This window comes from Takifugu rubripes, chromosome 2, assembly GCF_901000725.2.
Source record: "Takifugu rubripes chromosome 2, fTakRub1.2, whole genome shotgun sequence".
NCBI classification, from domain to species: domain Eukaryota; kingdom Metazoa; phylum Chordata; class Actinopteri; order Tetraodontiformes; family Tetraodontidae; genus Takifugu; species Takifugu rubripes.
Window position 1 is genome coordinate 13,927,503 of NC_042286.1, and position 14,941 is coordinate 13,942,443.

Below are 14,941 nucleotides of genomic sequence, written 5' to 3' on the forward strand. Positions count from 1 at the left end.
GCCGGGGTCTCGTCACACATTTATTGGATTCAAACGTGCAGAACCTGGAAAATAAACCGACCCGCCTGGAAAAATGAATAAAAGTTGTAGAGTTAAAAAAAACCAACACACTCCTCCTCAAATTAAATCACTTCCTTCCTGCTTGATGCAAGCGACAACCTGATGCCAAACGTCCCGAGTTCTGATGAATGAACACGGGGATTTGGACCCCTGCCGGGGCGGCGGTGCCGGCGGGGACCTGGTACCTCTGCTGGATTATCTCTCTCAATGAGCAGGGGGACGCCGATTAAAACCTTCTGGATGAAACGTTCTCTCGGTTCCTGCCGTTAGGTTCTGGGTTTGGTGGCGAAGGTGAGGTACCCGGTGTGACCCGGGATCTCTCTGGGCGGCGTCGTGGTCTTGATGGTGACGTTTGTCTGTTTCGGAGCAGAGTCGGCAGCCGTCTTCTCCGGGGTCTCGGTCGGGTCGGAGCCGAAGTCCGGCAACGGCAGGGAGGCGGTCCGAACGTCGTGGACTCTCAGCAGAACCTCCAAGGTGCTGATCTCCTCGAAAGCCTGATCAGCCAGAGCTTCACAGGTCCGCTGGACCTGCTCTATACACGGCGAGAAAGAACAGACCCGACCTCCTGCAGACAGAGGGAGACAAGCTTTATTTCCTGTCTCATGCTAATTAGCTTAGCTACGATACTGGTGTTGACTGGGACGTGCTGGTCCAGTCTGTCTCTTCAACAGTCCAGAGGACTCAGACGTGTTAGAACTAGAATCACACATTCACCGTTGCTAGTTAAGCTAAGCTAATTAGCCTCGGAAAATGTCTTTTCCTGTCTGGATCGAAGAAGGAAGCAAAGAGGAGCAGAAACTGTCCAGAAACTTGTGTCCAGCACAAACCTGTGCACCTGTGCAACACGCCTGTGCAACACGCCTGTGTAACACGCCTGTGCAACACGCCTGTGCAACACGCCTGTGTAACACGCCTGTGTAACACGCCTGTGCAACACACCTGTGCAACACGCCTGTGCAACACGCCTGTGCAACACGCCTGTGCAACACGCCTGTGCAACACGCCTGTGTAACACGCCTGTGCAACACGCCTGTGCAACACACCTGTGCAACACACCTGTGCAACACGCCTGTGCAACACGCCTGTGTAACACGCCTGTGCAACACACCTGTGCAACACGCCTGTGCGATACGCACGCACAAACAACCTGAACCCTGTTTGTTTGGCTGAAACGTGAAGCTAATCTGGCTGAAGAACCTGGGACACCAGAACGATCCGTATTCTCTTTTCCGACCCTGAAGCTCTGACAAACACGGATCGGGATCATCGGGCCTCTCGGCTCCGAACAGAACCCTGCTGGGGAGGCCCAGCACGGCTGGAGGGGCCCGACTCCAGAACCTTTCACCCGCTGCCCTAAAGATCTGGAAGAATGTGACTCTGCCCAGCAGCGTCTGGTCCAGCAGAACCTTCTCTTCCCGTCTCTGCTCGGGTCTGCAGGGGGCAGCACGGCTCAACGCAGCTGCTCGGTCGACAAAATAACCGAAGACGCCGGAACGATTCGGCTACGACGGCCTGAAAACGCAGCTCAGCTGTTGCCGAGCAACAGGAGGCGCTGGGAGGGTCCCGCCGGTTACACAAGGCTGTTCACATCTAAGGAGCGTTGCAGTCGTCACACTATGAGTCCTTATCAGGTTCCCCGTGTTCACAGGACATGTTTGCCTTATGATTGCGTAAGAGCAGCGAGGGGGCGGGACAGGCGCGCCAGGACCCACAGGCCCCCACGGAGAGCGGTTAAACAGGGGCTCTGGCTGCCGGCCAGAACGCCGCAAGGATTACAAGTGTGAGGGGGGAGACGGGTCACTGCCCGCTGCAGCAAACCCGGACAGGACATCTTTACTCAGAGTGGAAGAGGGAAAACGGTCCTCCGACATCCCAGTTCACTCAAACCACTTCCAGACAAACCAGAACCTCCTCGGGAGGGCTTCGGGAACGCTTGTGGACTTTAGTGAGAGCTTTGAGGGGCAGCTCAAAGTAAAATATCCAAGCTGAGCAGCGGGAAGCGAAGGGAGCGTTCCCTTATGGAGCAGCAGAGCTCTGCAGCATAACCCTGTATGGTCATGGGCCCACATCCACAATGGCCGCTCACTGTTTATCTGGGTAGGGGTGCACGTACGTGTGTGTGTGTGCGTGTGTGTGCGTGATATGTAGCAGCAGCACCTTAAAAGGGATCAGAGGAGAGGAGAGCAACATCCTCGCTGATCCTGCATTCCTTCATATTGCAACATTGTGCTGCATTTAAGGTCCCCAAGGAAAAACCAGCCTCGCCTCCCACAGCGTTGATGCAATCAAAAATAAAGACTTTGCCGTGTCTGTGCTCGGGCAAACTCACTTTAACCACGTGAGACACAAGCGACGGGCTTCCTGCAACGTGCACACTGCAGAGCGGAGCGGATTTAATGAGAAACGCGGAGCTGCGGGTGGACGTGACATCAGGAGGGGCAGTTAAAAATGCCCCATTTGTGCTGCGTCAGCGTCGGGTGAGGAGACGCTCCTCCGAGGTCGTCAGAGGTCAGTCTTGCCCCAACGTCACGAGCCACCAGGAGAAGCGACCCAGGAATGTGAGCTGAAGCATGGGAGGCTACCTTGTTTCTTCATGGCGGCCTTGGCGTGCTTGACGGCCTCCCAGGGGCTGGGGATGTCCAGGAAGACGGCGTCCGCCACCCCGACGACCCCGAACCCGTCTTTGCACACGTCCTGGTTCCTGACGGTGACCAGGTGATCCACGCGGTGCTCCTTGAACTCCTGCGCCGCCATCTCCGCCCTTTGTTGGTGGAACTCCACCGTGTGCAGGTGACCCGTGGGGGCGATGGTGCGCAGGATGGCGTGGGAGAGGGAGCCGCTGCCCGTTCCTGAGCAACAAAACAGGTGGAATTTACTGGGGAGCATGAAAGGCTGATTGATTAAATGTTGCTAATCAGCTTTATGGGCATAAATGTTCCTTCTGCTACGATTAACAGACTGATTAGAAATGAAAAGACCAGCAGAACTCGTGTTTGACTGTTGGACTCATTCCCCCCAAAAATCCCCCACACAGATAAATTGGTGCCATATAAATGCGCCCGAGTGGGTGCGAGGAGAGCGGCTGGTCACGTGACCCGAGAGAATGGAGCGTCCAGAAGACGGCTCGGTGCCGCCGTGGTCTCCTCCCGACACGACGTCACGGCCGCCTTTGTTCATGTGCTGACAAAGAGGCTAATGTTTGGCCGCAGCAACACGGCTGGAGACACCGAGACGCTAAGCTAGCAACAGCCATAAGCTTCTTAGCGGATTATCTCACCTGATTTTATCATTTACAGCGAAGGAAAGCGTCCGACTGCCGTGTGACTGAACTCTGAGTCTTGTGACACTTTACATCTGTGTAATAAAACTAACGACTGGAACGTGGACGAGGCAGCGGAACTTTAGTGTCCAATGCACCAATCGACATCATTTCCCCGAGTGTGTATCGAGCCGCAGGTGCGTTCGGCCATAACTCGTCACACTGTCACACAGAGGAGGAAACTGCTGCGTTCTGTTTTAAAAGCTCCTGAGTTTGACCCGTTAACAGAGAATAAATCAGCCCTGTTTCCATCACAATGTGGAAATTCCACATGAAAAACGATGAGAGTGAAAGGAGATGCAGGAAGATGATCCCAAAACCGCAACAATCCCACTTCTTGTTCTGAGAGACGACGTTCTCGGCAGGATTGTTCTAAAGAGGGAAGAAGAATGGACACTGGCACTGTTCCGTTGTGCGTCAGATAGACCCACCAGCATGCTAACAGGCTAACCCTGCTAACATTTCACACCCAACCCAAAGAACGACTCCTGACTCATCAGAATTCCATGCACACGAGTCTCTTTGGGGTTTAGAAAGTCCCGTATCACTCAGATACGGTGACGTGTTCACTGACCCTGAGCGGGTCACCGCTGTTTGCAGGCAGCAAAGAGGCAACACAGAATCAACAAGAGGACAGAAGCCGCTCTTCTAAATGAGCTGCAGAGCAATGATTTAATCAGCTTCCTCAGCGCTCGCTGCGCCGCCTCGATGTTACGCTGCTGCCTGTGGGGGGCGCGGATGTCCATCGGTGCGACTGGACGACAGAGGCGACGCTGCTGCGTTCCCTTCAGGAGCTGGAATCCTGCGTCCTATGGGAATACGCTCGGAAGGTTATACAAAGTGAAGGCACAAAGTGAAGGCACGTTTGGGGCCGACGATGGAGGCGATCAGCAATCGACGTTTCTGATCTGCTGCAGGAGGCTGTGGGGGAGGGGGGGGGGCGACCTGGCCCAAAGGTCATCGATTCTTTCTGTTCTCCATTTTCTCCACTGTACTCGCGTCCTTTTACTAAAATGTTTCCGTTTCAGGACTTCTGCTTTCCCCTCGTGTCTATTTCAGGTTCACGTTTCCGCTGCCACCGATCACAACTGTGCAGCTCACGCACGTCTTCAGCAGCAGCGCCGATGAGCAAACGTTGTCCAGAGGCTTTTTAATTAAAATATGAAACGCATTCAAACCCACAGTGGGTTCTGCTCCAGCAGCTAAAGGCCTGAGTGATCTCTGCGCTGCACGTCCGAGCTGACATCAGCTTTCCTGCTCATTCATCACTGCTGCCGCTTTAACTTGCAAAACACAATCAATAAAGTGACGTTGGCGGCGGAGCCTGATGAAGCACTGCACCAAAGTGGCCCTCCGCCGTCTCAAAACCTGCTGCTGCTGATGCGTCCCGCTCTCACACGTCCCCACAAACACCTTGAACGCACCTTTAAGTGCAAAATGGACGTGAAAAGTTCAGGCACTGACAGAAACAGCTTTTCTGGAACGACACAGGTTTGAACGACTGTTCAGGTCACAGGTTGTATTGGCTGGTCTCACCGGACTCACAGACGATGGACCCTGGCCTCAGCTCCAGCATCATGGTGATCATGGCGATGTCCGTGGTGTAGAGGATCTGCGTGCGATGCGGCAGGGTGACCGTCCAAAGCTCTGGCGTCGGGTGAAGCACGTGCACCCATCCACCCTTGCTGCAGGTGACCTTGGACCCGTAAGGTTTTCCAATCAGGTCGGTGGAGTGGCGAATGGCGCCGTAGCGCGTCTGCGTTTGGGCGCCGTGTTGCACCTTCACCGGCATCATGGAGTCATGGCCCAGGTAGATGATGGCGGTGTCGCCATCCTGAATGTGGTCCGAGTATTCCACAAAACTCATGTTGACCTCTGCAACAGCAACAAAGCCGGTTAGCTTCATACGAAACGGACAAAAGATCTTCTGGACATATGAAGGTGTTGCCCGTGGCGACTGTCTCCACGACCACTCTGAGACCATGTTGGGATTTGCAGATTGTTCACTTTTGGCTTATTTCATAACATTTCCAGGTTCGTCATTTCTATGGAACTATGACAAGATTTGTAAAAGTCCAATTAAAGTTGATGATCATCAAGATGTTTAGCAGCATTTAGGGGCAGGAAATTAATTACCTGAAATGTCTTTGTGTGTACTGTGCTGCATTAATCTGCCTAATGTACACTCAATATTTCATTGTGTTGAATATGTTGACTTATTTAGAAAGTATAGTTGTTACTCCAAAGAAGAGCTGCTACAGATATTAAGAGGTTTTATCGTGGTTAATACGGACATGAAAACCTCATCACCTTTCTAGAGAACATACACATCATCGATTTAACCATCGCTGAGCACAATTTGTCGCGTTTAATAAATTGATTGGGTGACTTTTCTGAAAAACAGCTTTGCTTTTCGAACAAGCTAACGTGCTAACTCTGGTAACTCGAGCTGCACAGTTGAAAGCAGCGTTTGCTACGTCCCACCTAACTCCTTTACAAATGTCGTTCATTTGCTTCCGGGGGTTGAAATTCGCAAAAATCTAATGAACAAACCTCAAACTCCTTGCAAAAGTGTAGCTTAGCAGCTCTGAGAGCTACTTGTCGTCACCGGCACACGTGGGGGCATCGGCGGAAGTGACGTTGTGTCACCGGATATTGAGATGTTCATAGATCAATAAACTTCTGGAACGACAACGGTGGCTCACAACGACACTCCACATGATCTATAAATCTGATTAAATCGAAATCGTTTTTTTTCCCACTGTAAATAAATTTGCTTAAAAAATATATATGAATATTGATGTAAAGATGAAATTAACCAGTGTCTAGTAATTATACTAAAGTGAAACATTTATGTTTGTTCACGGTCGGGCGGGACAATATTTTATTTCGGCGTGTAGCATCACAAAATCCAATCCGCGGTGAGTGATGGGTGATACTGGCGATACTGGCGATACTGGCGAGTGTGAACGAACTATTGGGCGGCTCCTTTTGGAAGACGTAAAAGACTTTGAGGTGATGAGATATTTTTAAGACTTATGAACTGGAGTAATATTTCATGATCTTGTGTTTTTTTCATATGAAATATTTTTGAATTAGATGCTTTATAAATAAAACACATGAAAAACGTTAGACGTTTGTTTCAGTTAAATTTCAGTAGGCTAACCCTAACCCTTAAGACCTTGTGATTCGCTTCTTAAAATGTTTGCTGAGAAGATTTTCAGCAATCGATTACTCTCGATGACAGATGATTAATCATAATGTGATATTATATTATAACGAAAAGCTTCATTTTAATGGACGTTAATACACAGATGTTACAGTTATAGATAAGAATTCGACATTGTTTTCAGCATTTTGAACCACAGAAGAATATAAATTGGTGCCTATTCTCCAACAACTGTGTCGCTGCGTCCAATTAAATGAATGGACTCCGAGTAAGTGACCAATGGGAGGAGAGATGGTGGGATATAAATGACGTCCTGAGGGCGTCAGACTGAGCGGAAAGCTTCTGGGACGTTGTTGGAGGTTTGGAGCTCCTCGGCCGGAAAAATAGGGATTTTTGTATCAACCCCTAGTAGTAGTAGTCCACAAATCCGACGACAACAGGTAAATCTGCTTCAGATTAAGCGCACAATCTCAGGTTTACACACGAGGTGTGCGCTTGCTATCCGAATAATGAGATAAAAGGATGGATTATTAATAGAAATCGATGGCTAATCTTGCATTACACTGTCTGATGCCGGTTTCTGCACCTGTTTAAACGCATCGATCGCATGTGACCGCCGGGTTTCCGTCGTTGTTCGCATGAATTCGTGATAATCTGCTGGCGGCTTTGACTCGGCTCCGCCGTTACCGTCTCCTTTCTCCATCCTCTGACGCAGGGATCAACCATGCCTTTCGGTAACACTCACAACGAGCTGAAGATGAAATTCTCCTCGGAGCAGGAGTACCCAGACCTCAGCAAACACAACAATCATATGGCCAAAATCCTGACTCCTGAGATGTACGGGCTGCTGAGGAGCAAACAGACACCCAGTGGTTTTACTCTGGATGATGTCATTCAGACTGGGATTGATAACCCAGGTAAAAAAGGGAGAGTCGCCGTGTGTTCTGTCCTTCTGAGGGTGGTAATGGTGGCGGCGCCGCTGTGCGCTCGGCTTCCTGCACTGTAACCTTGCCGAAGTGATAAACATTTGCAGACACAGAAATAGGTCAGTCTTTCTGCTGGGATTAGAGTTACATAATCTATGCAGGAGCTGATAAAAGCTGCTGTTTTTACCGTGCGTCAGGAATGAACCTTCATCACACTGCAGACGTGACGTGACGGGCTGCTGAGTTATGTGGACATGTCATCTCCTCTGACCCTGACTTGATTTGCAGGCCACCCCTTCATCATGACCGTGGGTTGTGTTGCTGGAGATGAGGAGACCTACGAGGTCTTCAAGGAGCTGCTGGACCCTGTGATTATGGACAGACACGGAGGATACAAACCAACCGACAAGCACAAGACCGACCTGAATTCAGCCAACCTGAAGGTGCCCCAAACGGTGACTGGGAAACTGTGACACTAGAGCAGAAGGGCTGAACTTTGTGTTCTTCTGTCAGGGTGGTGATGATCTGGACCCTGATTATGTCCTGAGCTCCCGCGTCCGCACAGGCCGCAGCGTCCGCGGCTTCTGCCTCCCACCGCACTGCAGCAGAGGAGAGAGGCGCGCTGTGGAGCAGCTCTCCATCGAAGGTTGGTGCTGCTCCTGTTCTCCTGAAGTTATTCTGATGGTGAATCAGACTTACGACATATTCCAGACGGGTTCTGCTGGAATTCTTCCAGCTGCCTGTCAACACCAGGGGCAGTCAGCCTGGTGTGTAGCGCTCCCTGGCGGCAACTTGAGGAATTATATAGACTTAAATATTGTTGACATTGGCACCCCCCCTTCTCCCCTCCTGGCAGCTCTGGACTCTCTGACCGATGACCTGAAGGGGAAATATTACGCCCTGAAAAACATGACCGACGCCGAACAGCAGCAGCTCATTGATGACCACTTCCTGTTTGACAAACCCGTGTCTCCTCTTCTGCTGGCCTCTGGGATGGCGCGCGACTGGCCCGACGCCAGGGGGATCTGGTGAGGTTTGACCCACGTTTGACAGGTTTATTGATCCAATGTTACGAGGAAGTAACTGAAATCCTTCTGAAGGCACAACGACAACAAGACCTTCCTGGTTTGGGTGAATGAGGAAGATCACCTGCGCGTCATCTCCATGCAGAAAGGCGGCAACATGAAGGAGGTGTTTGAGCGCTTCTGCACTGGACTGACCAAGGTAGGAGACAGACCCTCGCTGAGTTCACAGAAACGTGCACAGCTGCCGTTAAAACCATGTCTGAAACCTCTTCAGATCGAGAGCCTGTTCAAGGACAGAGGTCACGCCTTCATGTGGAACGAACACCTGGGCTACGTCCTCACCTGCCCATCCAACCTGGGCACCGGCCTGCGTGCTGGCGTGCACGTCAAGCTACCAAACATGAGCAAACATGCCAAGTTTGAAGATGTTCTCAAGAAGCTGAGGCTCCAGAAGCGTGGCACTGGTGCGTCGATGTTCTAGTTTGTTTTTGCAGATGTCAGATACATGATGCACCGAGGGTTCAGGGTGAGTTCCTGTCCTGCTTTCATCAGGTGGCGTGGACACGGCCGCTGTGGGCGGAGTGTTTGACATCTCCAACGCCGACAGACTGGGCTTCTCTGAGGTGGAGCTGGTGCAGATGGTGGTGGATGGAGTGAAGCTGCTGGTGGACATGGAGAAGCGGCTGGAGAAAGGAGCGTCCATCGATGACCTGATGCCCGCCCAGAAGTGAACTGGTCCGTCTGCACTGCTGCAGCTTTTCTCGCTGATACCTCCTTATTTCCTCCGACTGTTCTGGAATGCACTTGGTTAAGGTTCTAATTTGTATTTAAGATGAAACTGTCTCGGCCAGCACGGTTAAGCGCCGCCTGAATCTGTAAATGATCTGTTCAAACACGGACATTTTGGCTGGAGGGTTCCTGTTTAATCCAACTTCAGGCCGATCCAGATGTGACGAAATATTTGGTGTGTGTATAGATGAACCTGATAAATAAAAATACCAACAGTCCCTGAATGCTACAGGTTTAATGGTTTTATTGATTAAAACATGATTCGGTCCCATCTGTGTGGAGCTTCCCCAGTTCTCCGGTCAAGGGGAAAATGTTTTAGGAACAAGGAATATCGAGCTGAAGGAACACTGACTCCTGTATTTTAAGCTGCATGATGCGAGAATTCAAATACCAAGATTTATACTTTAAACTTTAAATTATTGTTTGAGGGTTTGCAGTTCCTTTAATATGCTGTTTTTTATTTTTTCCAGCCAAATGAAATTGAGAAGCATATTAACTTCATTTGCGCCTAAAACATTTGTGAAATGGAATCTTCTCAGATACCAGTGAAATCTAACCACAGCAAATATTTAAATTATAGTTTAAGTGTCAAAATAAAGCCATTATTTAGCTAATCACGGACGTGGAGTTCCAAAAACGCAAACATTTTAAGAACTCTAGATATGATCTGGAATTATTAGAGTTTCAACCGATACGGAAGAGAAAATGGCCGACAAACATAATCAAGGTCATTGTTTATTAATGAGGAACAAAGAACCAAACTTGGCTCCAGTAATGAGGGATTATTTTGTTGACATTCGCTCATTTTGGTGAAAGCTGAAATTTGCTTCTCTTGTGGATAATCCTGCAACTGAAATTAAAAGTATGTTATTATTAAGGCCTACATGTAAGTGTGGGTGTAATTCTGTGCTGGAAGTTGTTTGAACGCCATAACAAACCGATTTTGGCACATTCAATGTTATCGAGACACGAAAAAGCAGCAGTAGCGCCACCTGGTGGCTGAAAGTTTAGACCTACATTCTCTACATTCAAGCTGGGCCCAAAACACTTTGGGAAACATTTTCTGCTGACGGCGCTTTGCTAGGTTACTTTATTCTGGCCTCCAGCACCACTGTAAGGACCTTTGGAGATTTATTTGAGCAGGATCCCAAAGAGCAAGTTTCAAGGGCTGCCTTCCATCACCTGTGCAACATTGCTAACGTTCAGCACCGTTTGTCCGAAGGTGATACAGAAGTACAGAATTTCATGCATTTGTTTCTTCCAGACTTGATTACAGCAATTCACTCTTATTGGGCTTTCCAAACAAATTGTGAATCCTCTGCAGCTTTTTTATTTCCTCCTTGAGAGAACCGGTGACCTGCCCATCATTCAGCCGTCTGTTTTGCCCCCGGTGCACGTTTTTCCACCCACCATTGTGCTCTGTATCATCTGAGCCTGGCTCTCCCTCCACACCAGGCAACTTCATCACTGGCTTCTACCTGTCTGTAAGACTTGACTAGGGAAAACACCTCAATATCTCTCTAAACTCTTGCACCTTTCCCATCATAACTACCATCTGAGGTCCACTGACCATTACTGTCTATTCTAAAACACACTTTCTTTGACCAAAGTTACTTTACTTTTACCACAGCAAGAGATTTGAACGCCCTTAAACTTTCAGTTCTTTCATCACTTCACGCATTTAAACAGAAACTACAACAATCCCTAGCTGACTGTTTTACGTATGGATTCCCCTTTTGTTTATATATTCTGTAGTTATTTGTTGTTTTAGTCTTTATTATCTCTTCATCGTTGGTTTTATGGGCTGCTGAGCCCTCTGGTCAGGTCAATATTGTAAATGAGAAGCTGTTCTGAGTCGATCTTAGATGGTAAAATCAAGTTCAAATAAATGAAATGGTCTTTTAGCATCGGCTCCTTGTAAAATTTAGAGTTGCCCATTTGGGAATAGGTTGCGATTTGTTTTGAAAGTGAACACCACAGTAGGGGGTCCGTAGCGATGAATGGGAACATCTTTCATGTGTTATTCTTTATCCCCAACACAAAAATGAGCAAAAATGAGTTCAAACAAGTCTGAAGATTACAGGATCAAAATTTTTGAGATTTGAGATCTTTCAAAGGTCAAAGATGCTCTTTTTTATTATTATTATTATTATTATTATTATTATTATTATTATTATTATCTTATTATTTTCTCTTATCAAAGCAACATACTATTAGAAATATGTTGTTTTAGAATTGGCCGCTGTCCTACTGGTATTAACTACAAACACAGTCAGCAACTATAGAAATAACTAGAAAATAAAAAAAGCTAAGATACTGAAACCAAAACACACTAAAATGTGCGGCTCGATTGGGAATAGCTCGCTGTGACCTTGGTACAGCAATGCAGCGTAAGGAGCCTGACAAATTGAAATTTTTTTCAAATGATGGGTCTATCGTGATGAATGGGTACATCTTCAATTTGTCGATATCCAATCAATATTCTAACATCCCACCCCACGCTGGACCTCATTACAAAAAGGATCAAACATCTCCATAGGTCAAGGGATTGAAAAAGTTTTGGGTTTTGATCTTTCAAAGGTTAAAGGAGCTTTGATTCAAAGCAACATAATACTGTATATTAAGCTGAGGTTACGTTGTATTACAACTGCTCTCTATACAACTGGTATCACTTAACTTAAGCAGCAACTATAGTAAGACAATCTACAAAAAGGTGAGATATTCAACACTCAATCGGGAATAGTCAGGTATAACCTTTGAATGTTACTGCAACTCTAGAGCCAAGAAATTGCAAATTCCAACAAATTTTGCGCCGACAGCAATGAATGGGTACAGGTTCAATGTGTCAGTATCCTGTCGATATCCTTAACATCCCCATGCCTGACCTTTTATAGACTCAAATAAGTGTATTACAATTGCCCTCTATACTACTGGTATTATCTTTAAACAGTCAACAACTATAGAAAGAAATACAAACTAAAAAAAGTAAGTTTAGCTCAATCAGGAATAGTTTGCTGTGACTTCGGTATGTTGACGCAACAGAACCTTAGAAATCGCAAATTTTGGGCTCCTAGCAACAAATGGTACAGCCGAGTTTTACGGGCTATGGTATTTGTCATAGAGGCACCAAACTACACCCAATTGTGTGCCTTGACCAGGTGGTGCTGGCTTGTATATGTTATCGCCACACATTGTTTTTCAGATGGAACACACCCATGTTATCCAAGGCCAAAAAGAAAGAAATGTTGGCGGTCTCCCATAAATTCCCATCCGTTGTTTGATCTTTTAATGACCCAGTCAGGGGAACACTGATTCAAGGCAACATACTATAATTACATGTAATACATTACATACATTACATTGTATTACAGCTGCATTCTACAACTGGAACTCTCCACTAACATCGAGGACACCAAATTTTGAAATACACACAGCAAAGTGGGATATTGAAAACAAAACCCAATTGTTTTTCTGTGCTCCGCCGTTACCGTCTCCTTTCTCCATCCTCTGACGCAGGGATCAACCATGCCTTTCGGTAACACTCACAACGAGCTGAAGATGAAATTCTCCTCGGAGCAGGAGTACCCAGACCTCAGCAAACACAACAATCATATGGCCAAAGTCCTGACTCCTGAGATGTACGAGCAGTTGAGGAGCAAACAGACACCCAGTGGATTTACTCTGGATGATGTCATTCAGACTGGGATTGATAACCCAGGTAAAAAAGGGAGAGTCGCCGACTGTTCTGTCCTTCTGAGGGTGGTAATGGTGGTGGCGCCGCTGTGCGCTCGGCTTCCTGTACTGTAACCTTACTGTAGTAATACATGGTCTATACAAGGGGTCAATTTCCAGATGTTTACCCAGATGTCACAATCACAATCACAGGGGTGTGATTGGCTGCTGAGTTATGTGGACATGTCATCTCCTCTGACCCTGACTTGATTTGCAGGCCACCCCTTCATCATGACCGTGGGTTGTGTTGCTGGAGATGAGGAGACCTACGAGGTCTTCAAGGAGCTGCTGGACCCTGTGATTATGGACAGACACGGAGGATACAAACCAACCGACAAGCACAAGACCGACCTGAATTCAGCCAACCTGAAGGTGCCCCAAACGGTGACTGGGAAACTGTGACACTAGAGCAGAAGGGCTGAACTTTGTGTTCTTCTGTCAGGGTGGTGATGATCTGGACCCTGATTATGTCCTGAGCTCCCGTGTCCGCACAGGCCGCAGCGTCCGCGGCTTCTGCCTCCCACCGCACTGCAGCAGAGGAGAGAGGCGCGCTGTGGAGCAGCTCTCCATCGAAGGTTGGTGCTGCTCCTGTTCTCCTGAAGTTATTCTGATGGTGAATCAGATTTACGACATATTCCAGACGGGTTCTGCTGGAATTCCTCCAGCTGCCTGTCAACACCAGGGGCAGTCAGCCTGGTGTGTAGCGCTCCCTGGCGGCAGCTTGAGGAATTATATAGACTTAAATATTGTTGACATTGGCACCCCCCCTTCTCCCCTCCTGGCAGCTCTGGACTCTCTGACCGATGACCTGAAGGGGAAATATTACGCCCTGAAGAACATGACCGACGCCGAACAGCAGCAGCTCATTGATGACCACTTCCTGTTTGACAAACCCGTGTCTCCTCTTTTGCTGGCCTCTGGGATGGGGCGCGACTGGCCCGACGCCAGGGGCATCTGGTGAGGTTTGACCCACGTTTGACGGGTTTATTGATCCAATGTTACTAGGAAGTAACTGAAATCCTTCTGAAGGCACAACGACAACAAGACCTTCCTGGTTTGGGTGAATGAGGAAGATCACCTGCGCGTCATCTCCATGCAGAAAGGCGGCAACATGAAGGAGGTGTTTGAGCGCTTCTGCACTGGACTGACCAAGGTAGGAGACAGACCCTCGCTGAGTTCACAGAAACGTTCTGCTGTTAAAACCATGTCTGAAACCTCTTCAGATCGAGAGCCTGTTCAAGGACAGAGGTCACACCTTCATGTGGAACGAACACCTGGGCTACGTCCTCACCTGCCCATCCAACCTGGGCACTGGCCTGCGTGCTGGTGTGCACGTCAAGATACCAAACATGAGCAAACATGAAAAGTTTGAAGATGTCGTCGCCAAGTTGAGGCTCCAGACACGTGGCACTGGTGCGTCAAAGTTCTAACTTGTTTTTGCAGATGTCAGATGTATGATGCACCGAGGGTTCAGGGTGAGTTCCTGTCCTGCTTTCATCAGGTGGCGTGGACACGGCCGCTGTGGGCGGAGTGTTTGACATCTCCAACGGCGACAGACTGGGCTTCTCTGAGGTGGAGCTGGTGCAGATGGTGGTGGATGGAGTGAAGCTGCTGGTGGACATGGAGAAGCGGCTGGAGAAAGGAGAGTCCATCGATGACCTGATGCCCGCCCAGAAGTGAACTGGTCCATCCGTACTAAGGCAGCCGTGTGCTGGTTTAGCTGGCTTGAATTAAATGATTTGGTCCAATCTGTGTTTACCGTTTTAGAAAAACTAAAATATATAAAATTGAATTTTAATTTAGAACAAATAGGTATGGAATCAAATGTGGGAATACCAACATTTGCATTTTAATTGGGAAAAATAAACACATTTTACAAAGTTAAAAGTGTAGTTTGCTTTATACCACCATTTTTTTGCCG

At 48.1% G+C, this 14,941-nt stretch overlaps 3 protein-coding genes across 3 annotated transcripts; 2 read left to right on the top strand and 1 right to left on the bottom strand.

Annotated features, from left to right (window-relative positions):
- On the bottom strand, nucleotides 1-6,048 carry trmt61a (tRNA methyltransferase 61A). Its single transcript, XM_003962861.3, has 4 exons — nucleotides 5,933-6,048; nucleotides 4,916-5,254; nucleotides 2,643-2,909; nucleotides 1-625 (listed from the first exon to the last, which is right to left on the bottom strand). The coding sequence occupies exons 2-4, from the start codon at nucleotides 5,244-5,246 to the stop codon at nucleotides 327-329; spliced, it is 897 nt and encodes a 298-aa protein (XP_003962910.1). The 5' UTR covers nucleotides 5,247-5,254; nucleotides 5,933-6,048; the 3' UTR covers nucleotides 1-326.
- A 794-nt stretch (nucleotides 6,049-6,842) lies between these two features.
- LOC101063272 (creatine kinase B-type-like) lies at nucleotides 6,843-9,517 on the top strand. Its single transcript, XM_003962846.3, has 8 exons — nucleotides 6,843-6,988; nucleotides 7,264-7,465; nucleotides 7,763-7,917; nucleotides 7,988-8,120; nucleotides 8,331-8,502; nucleotides 8,575-8,698; nucleotides 8,774-8,963; nucleotides 9,052-9,517. Exons 2-8 carry the CDS (start codon nucleotides 7,273-7,275, stop codon nucleotides 9,228-9,230), a joined length of 1,146 nt encoding a protein of 381 aa, XP_003962895.2. The 5' UTR covers nucleotides 6,843-6,988; nucleotides 7,264-7,272; the 3' UTR covers nucleotides 9,231-9,517.
- Nucleotides 9,518-11,980: 2,463 nt separating this feature from the next.
- On the top strand, nucleotides 11,981-14,768 carry LOC101063048 (creatine kinase B-type-like). Its single transcript, XM_029828465.1, has 8 exons — nucleotides 11,981-12,001; nucleotides 12,805-13,006; nucleotides 13,238-13,392; nucleotides 13,463-13,595; nucleotides 13,806-13,977; nucleotides 14,050-14,173; nucleotides 14,244-14,433; nucleotides 14,522-14,768. Exons 2-8 carry the CDS (start codon nucleotides 12,814-12,816, stop codon nucleotides 14,698-14,700), a joined length of 1,146 nt encoding a protein of 381 aa, XP_029684325.1. The 5' UTR covers nucleotides 11,981-12,001; nucleotides 12,805-12,813; the 3' UTR covers nucleotides 14,701-14,768.
- Nucleotides 14,769-14,941: the final 173 nt, after the last annotated feature.

Bases quoted from the DNA above. Each gene is read 5' to 3' on its own strand.
- LOC101063048 (XM_029828465.1), top strand. From the start codon at position 12,814: ATGCCTTTCGGTAACACTCACAACGAGCTGAAGATGAAATTCTCCTCG. The intron at 13,596-13,805 runs GTTGGTGCTGCT...CCCTCCTGGCAG, and splicing joins GGAGCAGCTCTCCATCGAAG to CTCTGGACTCTCTGACCGAT. The intron at 14,434-14,521 runs GTGCGTCAAAGT...TGCTTTCATCAG, and splicing joins GCTCCAGACACGTGGCACTG to GTGGCGTGGACACGGCCGCT.
- trmt61a (XM_003962861.3), bottom strand. From the start codon at position 5,246: ATGAGTTTTGTGGAATACTCGGACCACATTCAGGATGGCGACACCGCC. The intron at 2,910-4,915 runs GTGAGACCAGCC...TTTGTTGCTCAG, and splicing joins GTCCATCGTCTGTGAGTCCG to GAACGGGCAGCGGCTCCCTC. The intron at 626-2,642 runs GTAGCCTCCCAT...CTCTGTCTGCAG, and splicing joins GGCCGCCATGAAGAAACAAG to GAGGTCGGGTCTGTTCTTTC.
- LOC101063272 (XM_003962846.3), top strand. From the start codon at position 7,273: ATGCCTTTCGGTAACACTCACAACGAGCTGAAGATGAAATTCTCCTCG. The intron at 7,466-7,762 runs GTAAAAAAGGGA...CTTGATTTGCAG, and splicing joins GACTGGGATTGATAACCCAG to GCCACCCCTTCATCATGACC. The intron at 8,121-8,330 runs GTTGGTGCTGCT...CCCTCCTGGCAG, and splicing joins GGAGCAGCTCTCCATCGAAG to CTCTGGACTCTCTGACCGAT.